Source organism: Clinocottus analis, unplaced genomic scaffold, assembly GCF_023055335.1.
Source record: "Clinocottus analis isolate CAN_PGR_092001 unplaced genomic scaffold, fCliAna1.0.p SCAF_20, whole genome shotgun sequence".
Classification (NCBI taxonomy): Eukaryota; Metazoa; Chordata; class Actinopteri; order Perciformes; family Cottidae; genus Clinocottus; species Clinocottus analis.
This window is the reverse complement of record NW_027175932.1, coordinates 7,266,557-7,286,485: the sequence shown is the minus strand read 5'-3', so window position 1 is coordinate 7,286,485 and position 19,929 is coordinate 7,266,557. Positions and strand designations below refer to the sequence as shown.

At 42.7% G+C, this 19,929-nt stretch overlaps 1 protein-coding gene across 3 annotated transcripts in view; it reads left to right on the top strand.

Moving 5' to 3' along the window:
• Positions 1 to 19,863, top strand: part of LOC137791312 (protein PHTF2-like) — a 33,224-nt gene extending 13,361 nt beyond the window's left edge. For 2 of the 3 annotated variants that reach the window (XM_068586136.1, XM_068586135.1), the window contains exons 4-21: positions 6,202 to 6,258; positions 9,665 to 9,734; positions 10,130 to 10,288; positions 11,124 to 11,289; positions 12,788 to 12,949; positions 14,183 to 14,411; positions 14,490 to 14,639; positions 14,760 to 14,916; positions 15,067 to 15,137; positions 15,281 to 15,409; positions 15,496 to 15,581; positions 15,709 to 15,901; positions 16,030 to 16,161; positions 16,426 to 16,512; positions 16,930 to 17,085; positions 17,164 to 17,259; positions 17,425 to 17,550; positions 17,909 to 19,863. In XM_068586136.1, coding sequence (XP_068442237.1) covers positions 6,202 to 6,258; positions 9,665 to 9,734; positions 10,130 to 10,288; positions 11,124 to 11,289; positions 12,788 to 12,949; positions 14,183 to 14,411; positions 14,490 to 14,639; positions 14,760 to 14,916; positions 15,067 to 15,137; positions 15,281 to 15,409; positions 15,496 to 15,581; positions 15,709 to 15,901; positions 16,030 to 16,161; positions 16,426 to 16,512; positions 16,930 to 17,085; positions 17,164 to 17,259; positions 17,425 to 17,550; positions 17,909 to 17,929 — 2,247 coding nt within the window. In that variant the 3' untranslated portion in view covers positions 17,930 to 19,863. The remainder of the gene's footprint in view (positions 1 to 6,201; positions 6,259 to 9,664; positions 9,735 to 10,129; positions 10,289 to 11,123; positions 11,290 to 12,787; positions 12,950 to 14,182; positions 14,412 to 14,489; positions 14,640 to 14,759; positions 14,917 to 15,066; positions 15,138 to 15,280; positions 15,410 to 15,495; positions 15,582 to 15,708; positions 15,902 to 16,029; positions 16,162 to 16,425; positions 16,513 to 16,929; positions 17,086 to 17,163; positions 17,260 to 17,424; positions 17,551 to 17,908) is intronic. The other variant, XM_068586137.1, reaches the window with a different exon arrangement.
• The last annotated feature ends 66 nt before the right edge of the window (positions 19,864 to 19,929 follow it).

Sequence of the window (19,929 nt, the reverse complement as noted above, 5' to 3'; positions counted from 1 at the left end):
TGTGCATATTTTCTGATGTGACTCGCATGGTGGAAAATTACCTGCTGTGTTTTGTAGCCTTAGCTACGTGTGTGAGCGGTGTGACTGTGATCAGCTTATTTTGTACACACTGTGGGAGTGTGATGCAATGGGTTGGCCTCCGTCGGTTAAATCGTGTCTAATTAGTTTTTATCTCCAAACAGTCAACTGCTCATTTATTTTGTTTCTAGAAGGTGAATTCAAGTCAATCGAAGAAGAAATACACGCTTAATCCTTGAATGTATTACACAAATACAAAATCACAGCATTTGGACTCAACATGTTGGACTCAACATCTTGGAGACGGTTTCAAAACCCGGCCAGATAAAAGTGTTTTGTTCACATTTTCTGTCCGTTTTGAAATGTGTAAAAACTAGACGTATGGTAGAAAAGTCTCTTTTTGTTTATCGCCTGTCAGAAAGGTAACAAGCTGTAATGAGATCTCAGGCCCTACTGACCTGGAAACAGACCGGTCCAGACTATACCAGGACTGTGAAGCTGACCCCCATCCTCTTCCCTCCAGCCTACTCTCAGTGTGCCTCACGCTTCTTAGTGTATTTCTGACTGCACTATTTCTGCAGACAGGCCGCATATAGACTGTTATGTTTGTGTGGAAGCTGCTTTTATTCCCACCACGGTGCCGTGCAGTCTAGCTCGCTTCCAGCAGCAGACAGACCTGCTTGTTTGTGTTTTTAAATGTCTGACACATCATGCTTACTAATCGTCTAGTGTTGCCAGCTTCCTGTGGCATGTCAGTGATATATTTGAGCTTAAAACGTTGGACTGAAATTAATCAGCTTATAGTTTATTCATGTCTTGGCTTTAGAACCTTTTTTTTTTAACGACATGCGCCACATCATTCATATTCTTGGTATGTGGGCGAGATCTGTGGACGTTAAGTCTCAGCGTGAAGAGTCTCCGTGAAATGAGTTTATAGATGGAGGACATGACTATATTTGGAGTAGAGACAACACATGATCTGTCAAGTAGCTTCATATGTTTATGTACATAATAACATCAAAATATGTCTGTCAATCTAGATAATACCCAAAGAAAAGTCTTATAAGAACATGTACCCGACAGCAAGACAGGCATGAAGGGCTAAGGTTGACTCGTATTCATTTGCTTGAATCTTCTAGTTATTAATAATAAAATTGGAGTCACTTTTGAAAGGAAAAAATACTACAAATGGCCTCATTCCACTTTCTCCTTTTATTTTATTTACTTTATTTGAAAACAAGTGAAATAAGTTAGGGTCTTAGTTTAACATTTGAAGACGTCGTCTTGAGTCATAGTAAGCTAATTGACGTTGTGGTCTATGTTCTGGCATTGCATTGACAAAAGACTAAGCTACATAGATTAATTCATTATGAAATAATTGTTGGTTGCATGAAAGGCTAGTTAATTAATAGATTGGTTCAATGACAAAAAATAAATCCGCAACTATTGTTATTGTTTTACTGTGTAAGTACTTTTCACATATTCCATGTTTCCAGCCTCTCTATTAAGAGGATTTGGTGACTTTCTTTTATGTGATACTAAACTAAATATCTTTGGGGTTTGGACTGATAGTCAAACTAAAGACACTCGTCTCCCTGGATTCTAATTGATAATTGATAGTAATATATAGTTATTAGTTGGATCTCTAAATTGATCATCATATTATTGTGTTTTTCATAGCTGAACCCATAACCGCTAACAAGTTAATCGGCACCAAATTTCACTGAACCTCCCTTTTTATTTGTTATGTGAAACACACACACACACACACACGCACACACACACACACACTGTACTACAGCAACACCTCTCTGTGCGTTGCCATGGCCACGCGTGAAAACGCAGCAGAGGGTTGATCTGCACGCCACGACCAGCTGGCCGACCCCAACTGGTCTTTCTGTCACTTAATCCTGTTTTGAGTTTTGTTGTCGCTCACACCTTTTTTACTGTTTCTTTTTTATAGTGTCCCCAGAGGAAGTCACGTATTTAATGATTACATTTCTGATTTACATTTTAGAGATTTGTGGTAAAATGATTAAATCAACTGTCATCCCACTATTGAGAACCAGTTCTTTAAAGCTCATGTTGTATATCTATGTGAACTCAATATCTTGAATGATTGATGAATCAAAGGCAAATGGTTGCATAGTGAACACACTTGTCTATAATGAAAGTGTCTTTGTGTGTACACACACACACACACACACACACACACACACACACACACACACACACACACACACACACTCACACACTCTAGCAGTGTTTCCACTCGTGGTTTCTTGGTGTGTCAAAGCTCGGTGAGGTGAGGGATTTTCCATCACCGCCTGGTCCACAGTGGGGAGTACCACAGTTTCCAAAACATTAAAAATGTATAAAGTTTAAATGACTAACTAGTACGCAGTTTATCTTCATGCAGCCGACACAGAGACACATCGGGATTAATTTGGAGTTGTGTATCTGTTCGCCTGATGCGTGCAAGTCAAATATCCACTCCGCTTTCAGTTCAGTTTCTTGTCACCGGCAACCTCTGGGGGAAATATCTGGCAATTAATCTTCTGGATGCTCCTCTGCGCTCACCAGCTGCTGACTGTGTCTGTAGGACAATTAGTGCTGAGCAGGGACTGAACTGAGAAACACCTGCAGGGACGGGAAATAACACGTGAGAGAGCAAGAGCCTGAACGTGCTGAGCCTTGAAACCTAAACACTGAGCTGAAAGATCAGGGTGATCATTATCCGTGGGGTTGTCACTACCAGTTACACCTTTTGTATTTATAGATCACATTGTTTTTATTGTAGAAGTATTTCTGTGAGGTGTGTGTGTGTGTGTGTGTGTGTGTGTGTGTGTGTGTGTGTGTGTGTTCTAAAAGGAACAATGCTCCACAAGTATCCAATAATGGAGTTTGTGGTTAACTTGAAGAGGCAGTTATATAACTCAGTTGCTTCGCCGGCATAATCTCTCTCTTTCTCTCTCTCTTTCTCTCCCAGAATCGCTCCTCCATCTGTCGTCATGGTGACCCCAGCACTGCCGCAGCGGCACACTTGGCCTCGTCATCTTTCCTTCTGGTTCTCGCTCTCCCTCGCTCTCCCTCGCTCTCCCTCTCTCTCTTGATTTGTTTGTCAAATTCATGATTTTTTTTCCCTTTCTTTCTCTCAGTGAAATCAGCTTGCTGTTTGACCAAGAATATTCATCTCCTCTCGGTTACGAAAGCAAACTTTTGATTCATTTAGATTATTATATAAATATGTTATCATTCACAGACAAAATGAAGAGGGAAATGGACAGAGTGTGGGTGTGTATGTATGTAAGAGGATCTCCAGTGCCGTTAATACCGCTCTGTCAGATCTCAGTTACCGCATCGTTCCATGATGTAACGAGGGATTTGTACGCATCTGAAAATGACTCCTCTTTCCGTACCGGCCTTCCTCTACACCCTCTGTGCTTCTTTATCTTCTGCTGCGTAGTCTGCTCACGTTTGCCCTCTGGCTGTCCTCCGCATACACTCAATCATCCTCGTGCGTGCGCGTGTTTTTTAATAGGTTTAATGATGTGGAAAATCAGATGTCAGCCTAAATGACACACAGTTAATCAGTAAGATGGACGTCAGATTTAATGCTAGCCGGTGCTGAGCAGATCCCATTTTTCACAACCGATGGCACCTCAGAATCCACATTCGTCAGTAACTACCAGCTCAGTTGTAATGTCACTTGTTATTTCGCTGAAGGAACAGAGCAGTAATCTACAGGTCTTATGCGGCACTAAAAGAAGTACATTTGGGGGCAAGAAATCACTGCGAGCATTGATCAGCCGTGAACTCCTGTTGTTGGAATAGTACTTAATATGACTATAAGAGAGTATTTCTGTTTTGTGGATGTAAAAAAACATAGTTTTATGTTCGACCAAACTCTTTAGGAATGCAGTAGTTGATAAAACGGTCTCACCACGATGTCCCCGTCGAGCTGCTCTGAAGCATTTCATCACCTGATACCCAGCTGTCATGGAGATGGAGATGTTTAAATGTCTCAGACTCTTTAGTTGGCTGAAGAGTTTAGTCTGAAAGTTGTGAGATTTTGTCCAGTACTGCTTTCAAGGTCAAGACTGAACTTTCAATCGTAAATGTTATTAAACAGTCCAGTAATCCTATTTTTCTGTGAATGTTGTCGTCTTCTCAGAAATAAACAAACCACATGATCGCGTTGGACACAGAAGAAACAAGTTGAACCTTTTCTGTGAGACGTTATCAGCAGTCGGATGACATTTTCTTTGATTTGGAGAGCGGTAATTGTAACTGTGATGGTGTGACCTGCAGCAGCAATCAGTATTTCAAAATTAAAGGAAAGCATTGAACGAGTGATGCTCTTTAAAAAAAGAAAAGATTCAGGGTCGGGCACAACGTGACGCACTGGCTGACCCACTTCTGATGCCGGGCCTGTAGCTGCTGGTTAACACGGGGTATCACAAGTCATCGGGCTATACAAGTAAAAGCACACACACGTATTCTTCTGTCCAGAAGAGAGAGCGAAAGAGGTTGATAAGGAGGCCTTTTAACTGACATTATAAACACTTTCTCTTCTCTTCATGTTCTTCTTCGCTTGTCTTTGACCTCCCTTTTCCCCTCTTCTTCTCTTTCTATTCATGTTTAATGACGTCTCTCATTAATCATGCAGACTTTCCACTGGCAAACTCGCGTGATGACCTAGACTCGATGCCTGACACGCACACACACGCGCACACACTTGCATGAATACACTGATCTGCGGACGACAGATCCTCGAATGATCCTCTTAAGCCTATAAAAACGCTGTATGAAAACTGACTTCTGCCTCCCAGTGCTCTGTTTTTCCTCCTTCAAAATCCTCTGCTAATCGTTGCTGCGTGGGAATAAAAACCTGACGGTGTGAAATTGGCACAGTTTGACCTTGTGTGTTTGTTTTGTGTGTCCCCAGGGACGGATATCTAGACGAAAAAACAAAGCCATCTTGTCCCCGCGATAACGGCTCTTTCTGTCCGTCTGTGTCGTACAACGCTCATACACACTGACGAACCTCTCAGTCATGCGTCTACATTAGTGTGTGTGTGTGTGTGTTAACCACTCCACTAGCATCATGCTCCCACCGATACACACACTCTGCAGTGAGTGCGTGTGTGAGTGAGATTTCTTTTTCTTTTCTTCCTGGAGACGTGACCCTTGTGGACCAGTTCCACAGGTTCTTAACTCAACTTTAGAGAAGATGAAGTCGAGGCACAGAGGACTGTATAAAGTAGTGTGTGTCTTGTTTGTGTGTCAGATGTGTTTTACTCAGCGGGTGTGGTTTAGTGCTGAACTATGTTCACCTTTTCAATTCAACTTTAATTATTGTTTGGGTCCCACAGAGTTCAAAGACGCCAAATACGGCCTTAAAAATATGAAAAAGTAAAGCTGAACTCTAAGTTAAGATATCTTGTTAATGTTCTTTTTCAGAAAAGCACTTTGGTAAAACGTGTACACAATGATCCATTTGATGAAGTGTTGATGAAGAGTCACAGGTTAAATATTTAACAGTTACCTTGTAAATGTAGTTTCAATGACAGCTTATAACAAGTTATTACCAAATATGTAATATTGTCAAAGTTGTGGTATTTTATAAGTAGTGTATTGTGGGAAAACTGAGGTTAATTACTGTTTTGTTTGTTACAATTAAACGCTGATTGCAAGGTTAAAATCATAATTTGTGGTGAAATGATTCATCTCTCATCATGTAATGACACGGTTGTAAATATCCAGCTTGTTTTATGAGATCACGGCGGCTCCAGTTGTGAAGCAAGAGTTTTAAAATCCTGAACTCCCACACAAAACAAAACGCCAGCCATAATGACCGGGTTTTGCAGACTCATCAAAATATTGAAAATCTATTGTGGGGGAGATACAATCTGTCTTGAAATAATGATACGGATGCACCGAAGGGGCGTTGGCAGTTCCCTTTTGATTTCAAGGGGATTATTTAAACGTTTTTAACTAAGCATAGATCTTCTTCTAAAGGGAAGTGTAGCTTGCCGGAGCGTCTGAGAACCTCATTGTGGTTTGATCATTATTCTTTTTCTTTCTGCACAATAACGTGTGCAAAGCATCTGGGAAATAAAGCCATCTGTTGCTGTTCTTCCACCATTCATCATTAGTAATTTACCTTGTTTGTTTTTCCAGATTGGCGCCTATGACCAACAGATATGGGAGAAGTCGGTGGAGCAGCGCGAAATAAAGGTGCGATTGTTTCATTGTTTGCTCTGTGTTTCTCTGATTTTTTTTATTTATTTTCATTCCCATTTTCCTGTTTGTGTCTCTTTCTGTGCTCTGCGTATTCTACTTGTCTCTCTTCTTCCTCTATTTCTTCTGTTTTCTTGTCTCCTCTTTTGACTTTCACTCTTCATCTTCCATCTCCTCTCTCCTTCATTGTGTTGTCTCTGCTGTCTCTCACCATGCTGCCAGTTCTTTTCCAATGTTTTCTTTTAACTCTTTCCTCTCTGCCCTCCTGGCTGGGTGTCACATGCCCGTCTCTGCTCTCTTCATCTCCATCCCCTCTTCTTCCATCCGTCTTTTCCTCCTCTCCACAGTTTATTTCTCTGGTGAGTATACAGCGGGGAGGACGTCCCTCTTGTTGTCCCACAGTGCACATCTGCTTCCCACGCTGTAGCCAGCTAGACTGTGATTGGTTGGTTTGATCGCTCATTTCAGTTGCCATGTCAGAATCCCAGTGTGTTTATTAACCCCACTCTGCATTCACACTGTAGCAACGCGGCTTTGTGATCGGCTGTGGGAAGAATTTGTTTATTTTTCAACTTTAACTGCAGCCTGACAATTGCGGCCTCCACAGTTGTTTGCGGTGTGAACTCACAGCTGGATTAGCATGAACTTTGGTCTTCTTCAGACAGTTTTAGGGTGGAAAGAACTGCAGTAACGCAGACTCAAAGGTCAAAGCAGATTAATAATTTATGTCAGACAACCGTTTTTTTTTCGTGGTTACATAGCTGCATTTCTGTGACCGGTCTGGGTTATTTTACTCTGTTGAATCCTACATAATCACATGACAATATAATATATCGTGTTATATCATAATATATCATTTTATTAGGAAGTGGAGATACTGCAGAGAGGTATTGTCACAGAAATGAGAAAACAAGTCTATTTGTGTCACAGAAATGAGAAAACAAGTCTATTTGTGTCACTTTTACACAACGTGGTCCGTTGTAAGACGGCTACTCTACCGCCTACAGTACAACTCAACTGTCACGGCTGTTTTTTGTGTGGACATAATGCATAAAGGTACATAATAAATATCCCGCTTCATGATATTACTTTGTGGGTATAAATTGGGGTTTCTGGGGCACAGTGTTGTTTCTGTGTGTGCACGGCTGGAAGCGACGCAAGAATTAGAGCCTCTGCACCTGTCTGCTGTGACATCTCACCGTTTGACCTTTTAATTCTACCCTTCTCAGATTGAACGAGAGATTTTCTTTTGACCAGCATTCCTAAATTGGGGTCAGAGTAGCCGACACAGGGTTTGGTATTTTCAGGGCAGGAACACATTTAGTCTACATGTTTTGAATGAACAGAGACATAGATATCCTCTGATGAGCGGTTTCTGCTTTCTGTCCCTCTACCTGCCTACTGTACCTCTTGTCCTGTAAACGGCGGAGAGAGACGCTCTCTTTTAATGAGCTCAAAGTCCGCAGACGCGCACACACATAAAACAATGCGTCGCGACCTTGGGTCTTCGTCTGTCGAGTAATTGGTTTCTCAGAGATCGTATCGGCCGCAGACAGCGCAGCGTTTATCTTTGCATAGTATGGATACACAATGTGTCGGCCCTTCACCGCCGTGAACTGTTTATCCTAATGTTTATTACCTCATAAAACATTTAGATAACCAATTCTTCCTTTTAATCTCGAGGAAGATACAACTGCGCTTTTGTGTCTTTATTATGCTCTGTAGATTCCTAAAAAGGACAATAGATAACAGAATAGTTATTTACAAAGCACGAGAACTGAAATAGATATTTTTCTCCTCTGACCTTTTGACAGGACAATAAATATAATATAATATTATATGTAATTGTATCATTATTTATTTAACCGTTGGGCTAAAGGTATAATGCTCTGCTAATATAATTCATAGACTTTTTGTGTTGAGCTCTGCAGAGGAAAACCAGTCGCCACCCGCTGGTACAAACGGGGAACTACAACATATCCTGTTGAGTTTGTGTTCATGTTTTTATTGTTAAAATACATTTTAAGTATGTGCTGTTTTTAGGTGTGTAGCAAATAGCGCTACAAAAAAACAACCACAACTTAAGAGTAATATGACAAGCGCCTTTTAATAAGGATTTTCAACGGCAAAGAGTACTGGTTTCAAACACTTTCTGCTTCTGAATGAATGACATTCATCCACGTTGGTGCTGGTCACTGAGGCAACATTTTAGCTTGTAACTTAAGGAGGAACTAGCTTCTATAGATAAGAGACCAAGCGTATCAGAGATAAGAGCTGTGGCCAGGCGGGATATTTCTGAAGGACTTTAATGCTGCGGTAAATCTACTGCCAAGAGGAAGCTATTGATCGGCTTCTTTTAGCCCTGCATTAGTGCACACAGACGCACACACACTGCATAATAGCTTACTGGTCGTGCTATTTAAAGATAAGGACCCCGATTAAGTCTCTGTATGAAACCATTTACTGATAACACAAAACCTGATGGGCCTGTATGTAAATATTAGCATGAGCCAGTTTGATCCGAGTGGACAGATGAGTGTGATATCATATTTCACAGTCTTGTTGAATGTGAAACCATTTTCCAGTGTAAAAGTGAGGACTGGTCTAAACCTCAAACTGCGCACAGACACACACAGCTGTAATTGTTCCGTTGTATATATTATTTTCTGCTGTCACTCACAGAAAAAGACAGTCCTTGCAATAAATTTCATGTACAGTTCATAACAGCTGCTCATAAAGTTTCCGTACAGTTCGTCATCAGAGCTGACATACATAACACACACACACACACACACACACACACACACACACACACACACACACACACACACACACACACAGAGACAGAGTGCCAAACGCATTGTAGGAGGAAGTGACTGGTTGACACAGGATGTCAATGTGCCACAGGGGAGCTTTACTCCCTGGGTCATAAACTGCACAAAGCACCAACTTTAAGGCTCTAACAGCAAACCTCACTGAGGTGAATGACTGCTTTAACACACTATTTTTCTCCTCCTAAATATTGTAACAAATGCAAAGTAGCAAAAGAGTCTCCACATTTAGCTCGACTCGATGCTTTAATGTGTAAAAACTGGTTTCCCGATCCAGAGTTAAATGGTGAAGACGTGTTCTGCAGTGAGATGGAGACTAGAGCCGTTAGCCGCGTGAGCCTTGATGCACGGTGTGCCTCTTCAAACACTGATGCTGTGTGTGTGTGTGTGTGTGTGTGTGTGTGTGTGTGTGTGTGTGTGTGTGTGTGTGTGTGTGTGTGTGTGGCATACAGTGCATGAGAAGCCTCCTGTAGTTGACTTCCTGTATGTGTGTTTCTGTGTGTATTAATAATGCATTGCTCTTTCTGTCCTTGTCTGGCATTGACTCTGTGTTGCCATATCTCCCCCTGCAGGGCTTCAGGAACAAGCCAAAGAAGACGGGACATGTCAAACCAGACCTTATCGACGTGGATTTGGTTAGAGGTGAGAGGAGAAAGTTTCTGTGTGTGCGCAAACTTCCTCTCCATCAAGATAACTCAATTAGATACCGCTGAGGCTTTCTGCAAAAACTGAAAGGGAGGCCGGCGTCACCGTGCCAACCTCCTGTCAATGTTAATCCTCTTCTTTCTTTCTTCATCGGTCCGGTCTGCGCTCTCATCTTTTCGCTTCTGTCTCATATTCATCACAATCTGAATTCCTCATCGAATCAGTAAAAATGTATCCTCCATTGTTATTTCATCACACAGGATAACAGAACCGATCATAAAAAAAAGAGAGGAGAGAATAAATGTACATCTGAGGACAGAAAAAATTAATTAGTGATGAGCTTTTGGCCTAATTGGTTCTAAGCGCGTGTGTTTTATTCTCTTCCTTCGCAGGTTCGGCGTTTGCCAAGGCCAAACCAGAGAGTCCGTGGACGTCCCTGACCCGAAAAGGCATCGTCAGAGTCGTCTTCTTCCCGTTCTTTTACCGATGGTGGATCCAGGTTACATCCAGAACCATTTTCCTCTTACTGCTGGTTCTCTATCTGCTCCAAGGTATGTGTGTGTGTGAATGTGTGTGTGTACCTTCACCACAATCAAGTGGGAGGGATGATGCCATTAGACTTTTTTCTTATTATTATTTTCAGACTGGATAAATATGGAGGCTGTAGTGGAAATATCAAATTTTGACAGTGTCCAATGAGGTCCAATAGAGCTCAGAGACGAGTCGCATCATTGTCAACAATTACTGATTTACTGCTATCCAGGCTGAATTTAACCTCATTAAATGTTTAAATCTTTTCCCAAATGGCGTATGTCATTTGGGAAAAGATCTCCAGGTTTTTCTGAGACTACACATGCAGTATAGACAATATCTTGAAAGCATAGTGTCCTCCCAAGTTACGCCCACATATCTGCAAAAACACTGTTCAGACGACTGCACAGTGTTTTCCACCACCTACAGCGTGATGCCCTTTATAGCCCGAAAACAGACCGTTTTATTTTTATCTCTCTTTCCCACCCTCCGCCCTTCCTGCTAACTTCCCCCACATGCTGCAGAACAACACTCGCACACCTTTTGATTTATTACCACAGTTTCATCAACTTCATGTTGATCACCAGAGGGCAGATATACAAAACGGACAGATGCACAAACCCAAGTGGCCCAACCGGGTCATTAGTGGTTGCTTAGCTCCAGCAGACGACACGTTGTCTTTTGGTCACTTAATGAATTAAAAGTGCAACATTTACTACATTTTCACCCCCTTTTTGGTCTCCACAAACATCTTAAAAAAGTATGGTAGTTATATGGATATCACATGTAGGTGCAAGGCTATATTTTCGATATCTCTATTTACTATGTAAAGGACGCCATTTTCTAAACTTGCAGTTGCAGCATCAGTCCTGTATGCGAGCATCCCGCATCCTCATGGGATACCGACCACCGAGGTGTTCGGGGCCATCTGGCTCATGCTGCTGCTCGGCACCGTCCACTGCCAGATCGTCTCCACCAGGACGCCGAAACCCGCCTCCAGCAGCGGGGGGAAGAGACGCAGGTGAGCTCTGGGGAGGAAAAGAGGAAGTGCTGTTTGTAAGGAGGAGGGTAAGCACTGCTGGAAATAAACATGACAGAGGTGGAGAGAGGGAAAGAAGGGAAGTAGACATCAAGCGAGGGAAACGCTGAAGGAGACGATGGAGATAACGAGCACGAGGTCGAGAAGAAACATACTTTAATATGTATTTTGTTGCTGGATTGCGTGTTTCTCACTGTTTGCTTTTCTGACAAGTTCACAAATGAATTGACCTAAAGAGAAGCATATTTATCATGGAGAGAGTTTCTGTCAACATCAGCAGACTTTTTTCAGCTTTGCAACTTAATTTACTGTCTATTTAATCTTTATAAATTCTTCAGCGTCTGAGCCAACGTTAGATAGGACCAACATGTAGGTCATTGTATTGTCTCGAGACTGCAGGCTTGCCAGCCTTGGAGTCTCTCCATGATAAATATAACGTTATCGGTTCAAGGCCAATGGGATTTATTGTGTGTTTAAGTAGAAGGTAGTTTGCTTTACTTGGTGTGTTTTTGTAGTTTTTAGACTTGGTTTGTGGTTTCTCCTCCGACGGGTTCCAGCTCGTCAGCTTTGCTGTTTCTGGTTCACAAATATTTAAGACAATTTTCAGACTCTTGGGAAGAAAATTGGACCATGCCACAGTTTTGGAAAGGGATTGGAGGAAGCGTGGTACCAGTGGTCGCTCCTTCACTGAATACATTTCAGTCTCTTTTATTAAGGAAAGAGGATAAAGGGGTCAAATTATAATTGCACAAGATGCTGTTCCTCTGTACTTTTCTCTATATCTGTCTTTCTCTCTTCCTCATCCGAGTCGTGGAGTCTAAATCAGTCTCCAGGTCTGAAAGTGCACACCGTCTAATACATACCAAACCAATAGATATTGTCAATATTTATTATATCGAGCATTCACTTCATCTTCATTTTTAAGGAGCAGTTCTGCAAAATCTAACTTTTACATACATATACTGCAAAAGTAGATATAACACCAAAAAAATGGAAATGTGATGTTTCCTAAACGCATTGTAAAATCTGGGACATTTTTTTTACATGTTTTGTCCCTTGTTTACCTCAAAAAAGCTGTTTTTATTATATTTTTTATTAAAACATTGGTCTTATTTGTTTTGTATGAAATACATGACGATGTCTGTCCTCAGCTTCAGTTTTCTCTTAATAATGGAAAACACTTAAGTTTAGTTTTTTTTTGTTTGTTTTTTTAATGAAAAATATCTACTCTTGCAGAATAACAACCTAAATGAGGGTTTTGGTAGAATGTGCTTTTTAACATTACCTGTGTCTGGCGGGCGCCTGAGTTTTGGGCTTTTTGAAACATGGCACTGTCTCGCTTCTCTCTAAGTAAAAGTATCTCTTAACACTTGTTGAAATCATAATGAGAAAATGCGCCGGGTTCCCAGTGGACACACTGCTGTAGTTTCACGTCTCCTCTTTAAGTCTCTCTCCGCTCTCTATTCTTTTCAAACTGAAGGAAGTTGAGGAAGGCCTCTCAGATGGAGGTGCATAGGGAAGGCGACGGGTCTAGCACTACCGATAACACACAGGAGGGGGCGCCACACTCCCACTCAGCCTGCAGCACATACAGCCTGGGCACTCTCTTCCAAGATTTCTGGCATGATATCTGTAAAGCTGGGTGTGTATTTTCGTTTCTCATCTTCCTAAAACGAGATGATATACAAAGACGGGACTGGGGTTCAGTTCACCAAATGATCTGAAGTTGTATAGTTTTGGTCAATCTTATAGAGAATCATTTTGTTGTGAGTTAAATCTATACATTTCATTGAATAATTCAATTTGGTCTTGTAATCTTACCGGTTACTCTTCCACACGTACTCTTGATTTCATTATTGAGCTGAAATACCAAGAACTGAACCCCGGACTCGAGTCAGACCTCCCTGGGCTTCGTCAGCTGCAACGTCTCTTCCTTTCTCAACGCTAACTTTTGCCCTCCTAAAGAAATAGCCCAATTTCTCATTGGTTAACTTAACATATCCCATTTGATGTTGATGAGCAGCATTTGCTGCATGACTATAAATTCCCGAGGCACCAACATGTAACAATGAAAACAATGTTTATTTTATGGCGCCACTGTTTGAGTGAGGAACAAAGGGACTGTGCAGCTGGTTTTGATGTGCATGACTAAGCTGCGTTTGAAAGAAACACGGGGCGTGGATCTTTTGCTGGGAAGAAAAACTACCAAAACTCCCCTGAGAGTTTCTCAAACTACATTTTTTACTCTCTAAAACCAATTACTGTAATTTGAATTTGATCACAACTGTCTCAGACGTCTGCTTCCTCCCCAAGCTTCTACTTCAACCAGCTTCAACAACGGTGTGGAACATCCAGAGCACTCAATAACGCCCCATTGGGTTTCTTCATCTATTGATTATCTGTCACACTCACTTCAGCACTCGGTGCGAGACGCCTCCCCCGCAGTCAGTACACTTTCTCAGTGATGCAATGATTACTCCTCTGATTTAACTTTATTTATGTCAGCTGAGAGCACCAGCAACACTACGTTTAGTTAATTGAATATCAGCGTGTTCAGTGTTTGAATTGAATCGTTATTACAGCAGCAGTCCTCCAGTACGTCATGCTTTGTGCAACATTTCTTCTCTATTATAGGTGTTCATTTTGTCTGAATGTTCCACAGTGGTGTGTTGAATGCTTCCTGTTAGTGGGATTTATCTCGCCGCATGTCTTCTTCTGAGACTGAACTTCTGCTGAGCTCACTGCCCTGCTGTGTTTTTATCTAAACATCTGTCTGTATCCATCTGTCCATCTGTACATGTCTATCTTTTTCTATCTCTCCTTCTCGCCGTCTCCTCCACCTGTCCTCCTTCCCTTCCTCCGCTTCCTCCTCCAGATCCAAGAAGTCCAAGCTGTCCATCGACAAGTCGACCGAGACGGACAACGGCTACGTCTCGCTGGACGGCCGGGTGACCAACCGCAGCAGCGAGGAGGGGCTCCAGCTCCACGAGCCGCGATGCGATTTGCTGACCAGGGCTGACGAGGTGTGCTGGAACGCTCACGTCCAGCCCGCCCACAATCACGCGCCCCTCGGCACGGGACTGATGCTCGCAAGCGGCAACAAGGTGATCCACCGCACCAGAAACACCACAGCTGGGCCGTCTCCCCCGGGACGTGGCTGACGTGTGGATTCTGTCTTTTAGGAGCCGGCGTCGGACGAGGCGTCCAGCGAGGAGGACCCTGAAGCATCCTACAGCGCCCTCCGCAGGGGAGTTGAAAGAATGAACAGCGACTCGACGCTCCGAAACCGCAAGAATGCTCACCACCACTACAAGAAACACTTCGCTGTGGAGGTAAACGCACACAAAAGGAGACACGTTAACTTTTACGAAGCAGTCCCATCGATTTATAGCAGAAAAATGGACTCTGGACGAAGGCATCGCTTCATAACACTCCTCGCTGCTGTCTGTCAGGACGTTCCCAAGTCCGGCACCAGCTGCAGCTCCAGATGTTCCAGTCTGAGGACTCAGGACTCGGAGAGCACTCGACACGAGTCTGAGACGGAGGACCTGATGTGGGAAGACTTCCTGCACTGTGCCGAGTGCAGATCGTCCTGCACATCAGAGACGGGTACGAAGATCATAGAACATGGAGAGAAGCATTTGTGACTAGTTTGTTTAGCAGGTTCATCAAAACAACAACATCATTTAAAGTCCTGGTTCATTCATTATCTTTTGGGGTTTGTAGTGGAATTAATGCTGAGACTCCTTTTCTCGACAGAGGGAGAAGGAGGAGGGACGCCCGTCTGTCCCCCGGCTAAGAAGGAATACAGAGACGACCCTTTCCATCAGGTCTGTAAGGCATCTTCAAAACATCTTCATAAGTTGCACTTTTTAAACGAATGTCATCCTCATTTCAACCCAGACTTCTTCTGACCTGCAAGTATCTTGATAATAACTGTGTTTGTGTGTGTGTGTGTGTGTGTTGTCTTCAGGGTCACTCTCCCTGGCTGCACAGCTCCAACCCCGGTTTGGAGAGGGTGAGCGCCATCGTGTGGGAGGGCAACGAGTGCAAGAAGGCCGACATGTCCGTTCTGGAGATCAGCGGCATGATCATGAACCGAGTGAGTGGCGACTCTCTCGGTCCTCAAAGAGTTACATGCATTTAATGTTTCAGCATCAAACTCTCTGCTTCTCCTCCTTCCGGCAGGTGAACCTCTACACCCCTGGTATCGGTTACCAGGTCTTTGGGAACGTGGTTTCAGTGACGCTCGGCCTCACACCCTTTGTGTACAGGTACTGCTGGCATAGCGTCGATTCAATATATTAACCCTTTGGGGGATTCAGGACACGTGTGTTAAACCTCTTTAAAACTACACATATTTAAATTTTAGCCGGCATGTTTACTTGTCTTCTCCTGCAGGCTGGCTCAGTACAGAGACTTCGATCAGCTGACGGCGCTCTCAGCCAGTGAGCTGCTGTCTGTGGCGCTGGGGGGCGGGTCTGGATCAGACGCCATGGTCATCACCATGGTCACGCTCAGCTTCCTGGTACGCGTGTGCCTCACATGGCTGTTCTTCTTCCTGCTCAGCGTAGCAGAGAGGACCTACAAGCAGGTGAGACGAGGGCGCTCCGAGTCGTTGCTGTTGACGGCGAAGCCGCTCGAGTTCTGGAAAGCGTCGGTCTGAACCCGCCTGTCGGTTCTGTTTGAACTCATTGTGGCGTTCTGGTCCGTGTGCTTCAGAGGCTGCTGTTTGCAAAGCTGTTTGGTCACCTGACTTCAGCCCGCAGAGCCAGGAAGTCTGAAGTCCCCCATTTTAGACTGAAGAAAGTTCAGAACATCAAGATGTGGCTGTCGCTACGCTCCTACCTCAAGGTACACGACGACCTCGTTAAACGCTCGCTGAGCTCAGTTTAGCCGCTCACTCTTCACTGTTCATTTCACAATTAACTGTCAAGAACAAAGTGAGTGAATGTGCTGTAACATGGGGTCCATGTAAAATGCCTTTTCAACTTTTCTTTCTATATCTCTGTGTTCATTTGGGAGTTTGGCGTTGAAGGATGTGGTGAATGAAATGTACAGACGTAAACACCGGACTGGCACTAACCAACTAACTAACTCTGCACGTTGCGTTTGCAGAGACGAGGTCCTCAGCGCTCGGTGGACGTGATCGTGTCGTCTGCCTTCCTGCTGACGTTGTCCGTCGTCTTCATCTGCTGCGCTCAGGTAATGATGAATCATACAAACATTATGGCCTCGGGTGTCCTAGACTCTAATTTAATGTCGACATACTCGAGGACCTAGAGTACGTCGACATTAAATCGATTATCTTCGGGGTACCTGGGTTACAGGTTTCATGTATTACTACATCATTCGTGTGGCATTAGCAATTACATGAGGAGGTTTTAGTGTGGACGTCGTCTAGATTTATTTCTATTGTATTTTTTTATTGACAATACCACAAGTGTTTTTTCATTCCTTTAAAATTAAATCAACTATGTGTAAGATCTTCTTTTGGCAAAGTCCAGTAAAAACTAGTGCAGTGTCTTTTTTATTCCTACCACTGGAGGGCGCCAACATCAGATGTCTTCTAATTCTCCACACACACAAAATAAGCCTTAATTACGGCCTCTCTTCTTCCAGTTGCTCCACATCCATGAAACGTTCCTGGAGTGTCACTACAACTGGGAGCTGGTGATCTGGTGCTCCAGTCTGTCGCTGTTCCTGCTCAGGTTCGTCACCCTGGGCTCCGAGACCAGCAAGAAGTACAGCAACACCTCCATCCTGCTGACCGAACAGGTACGCGCGCACACTTCCACGTGCACGGCCGCACAGCCGGCAGAGCAGCGACACTGATCCTCTCTGTGCTTTTATCAGATCAACTTGTATCTGAAGATGGAGAAGAAGCCAAATAAGAAGGAGGAGCTGACACTCGTGAACAACGTTTTAAAACTGGCTACCAAACTACTCAAGGTGACGACCGTCTTCAAAACTCAAGTTTTAGCTCCAGTTGTCAGGATTCTTTTGTATTATGTGAGGCCGAGCTCTCTTCCTGTTGTGAAACCTGCACTGACAGTCTGTTTATGAGCTCTTATATACGCCTCATAATCTCAACAACTGTTTATTTCCTCCCTCCAGGAGTTGGATACTCCTTTCAGGTTGTACGGTTTGACCATGAACCCTCTGCTCTACAACATCACCCAGGTGGTCATCCTGTCGGCCGTGTCTGGAGTCATATCGGACCTACTAGGATTTAACCTGAAGGTGTGTTTGTGTGACAGAGGTTTATTTTGGGTTTTAATTTGCTGTTTTACATGTCGTCATTGGACTGAAAGGCTAGTTAAAAACCAGAAAAGACGAGAAGCTCGTCATCACATGTTAGTTTTTACACTAAACGAAGGACACTTGGTTCATACTTCTGTGTTTTCTATTGTATTGAAGTGTAGAGGAAGATCTTCTTCAACCTGCAACAGTCTGATTCACTTATTATTTCAATACTTCTAGAAAAGGAAGCTCACATCACCTTCTGACCGCAGAGCACCGATAAACTTCATACCGAGCCTTTTTAAACTCATCACGCTGTGTGTATTAATCCTCTTCCTGTCTCACTTCCTGTTCACAGCTGTGGAAGATTAAATCGTGACAGTGAAGGGATAAAGGGCGTCGGCCTTCACTCGCTGACTGACTGACTAATGAACGCTCGCCTGACTGATTTCACGGTCGACCGACTGAAACGTCCCGACGCCCCGGAGACGTTCTCCTTCAGCGCTTACACGTTGTGCAATTCAAAAACTATTTATTTACCCACTCAGTGTTTTCTACTTAGGGTTTATTTGAATTGTAGTTTGTTTAACTTTTGTGTTCTGTGGCACAAAACAATGCTATATTTTACCTGTCTACAAAAAGTGTTAGTTTTATTATTATTAAGCATAATTATGTTTAATGTGATGTTTGAGATCTCGGCTGCATTTGAACCGTTCAGTTTTTATTTCAGCTGGTTCTCATATTTAAAAGGCAAAGCACCGAGCTGCCGACGGGACAGCTGTCATTTTATTGTAAGTTTTTGTGTTTTATTTGCATCAACTTTCAAGTTTTTATTTATATGTTGCGTTCATTTTAAAACCGCATTTCAAACTGTTACAACCTGTTTTTAAGAATACACGTGTTACTTTCAGACAAAAGGTAGAAGATGAGTCTCTATTTTAATTCAATTTAATAGTTAAATTTGATTAAATAATACAAAAACATGTTCACAGATGCACACGACGCATCTCCTCATAAAACTACAAATACAAGGGTGCTTTGTTGAAAGCAGCGGTGCACTAACATTAAAGAGGATTTCACAAAAAATCTCTATTCCATATTCACAGCAGCTCCAAAAAAACAAAACAAGTACTGTTAATGTGTGTTAACCATTCTGTATTAAAAGTTTTAAATCAGCTGACTTACCTGAGGGGAAAGGTCACATGACATCAGCAATGCAACGAAACAATCATCCAGTTCATGGAAATAACAAACGATAGACAATAGATATTAACAGAAACGTCTGTTTGAAAAGATCCCTTTCATATTATTCTTTTAGTGAGGGCAGGTTCACGACTCGTATCGACGATGTGACGTGTTTCCTGCAACGCACGGACGCAGTCACAGAAATGAATCTGTTACAATAACCTCTGTCAGCAGATTTCAGTGATTCAGTGATTTTGGACACGTCCTATTCTAAAATAAATAATCAACCCATTCTTACATAAAGAAAAACTTGACTTAATCAAAAAGGAGGATTTGTTTGTTTAACAACAGCAACACCTCGGATCTGGATGTTTTTTGGACGGTTCCATCTCGTCACCTAGTTTTTAAAGTCAGTGGTTGTGACGTAGAGCTCGGTCTCACGCTCGGACATTAGTGCGCATGAGCCGCTCCTCTTCCACAGGTTTCTGGGCAGGAGTACAGATACGCACTTTAAAAACGGATTTAAGGTGGAAGAATATAAATTACGTTTCAATGTCATGAGTTTTAGTTTTTTGTACCTCACCGGCTTGACACGGCATGTTTGCTGTTCAAGCGAACGCTAGCTCGTGTTTATGAACACGTTATAGACGAGTCGTCTCTGAAGTACATTCTGCATGGTACATGAAGTCATAACCCACAGACAAAATCTTAAATGTGATTGAAATGCTTTCGTTGCCTCAGGTAACGAGTTGGCATTTTGCTAACTGAAGCTAACTTTGTTCATAAAAATGCATCTTCATTGTGTTTGAGGGCGAAGACCAAAGTGCTTATTTTACTTTTTGTTTGTCTCTGCTGGAAAAAAAGAGAATGTATTTGCAGCGTTATGCTTTAAAATATATTTGTTTCCCTTTGGAAACACCTTCTAAGTTGTATTATTGTTTTCTATTCGGTCACCGTTCATTTGTAAAGGTCGTTTCTCACGAGGAGAGGCGAGATTTTCTGTTAAGGAACAAGTAAAGGATGTTGTGATTCTGTTTTCAGAGAGTCTAAAAAAAGTTTAGATTTTTGTTTGTGAACTGGTCTGTCCACAAGGTCTACATTTTTATAATAAAAATACAAATTAATGGATGTTGACTGATTCTTTTGTTGTATTCTGCAGACAAATGCTGCTGCTGGATGAAGGAGTCTTAAGTT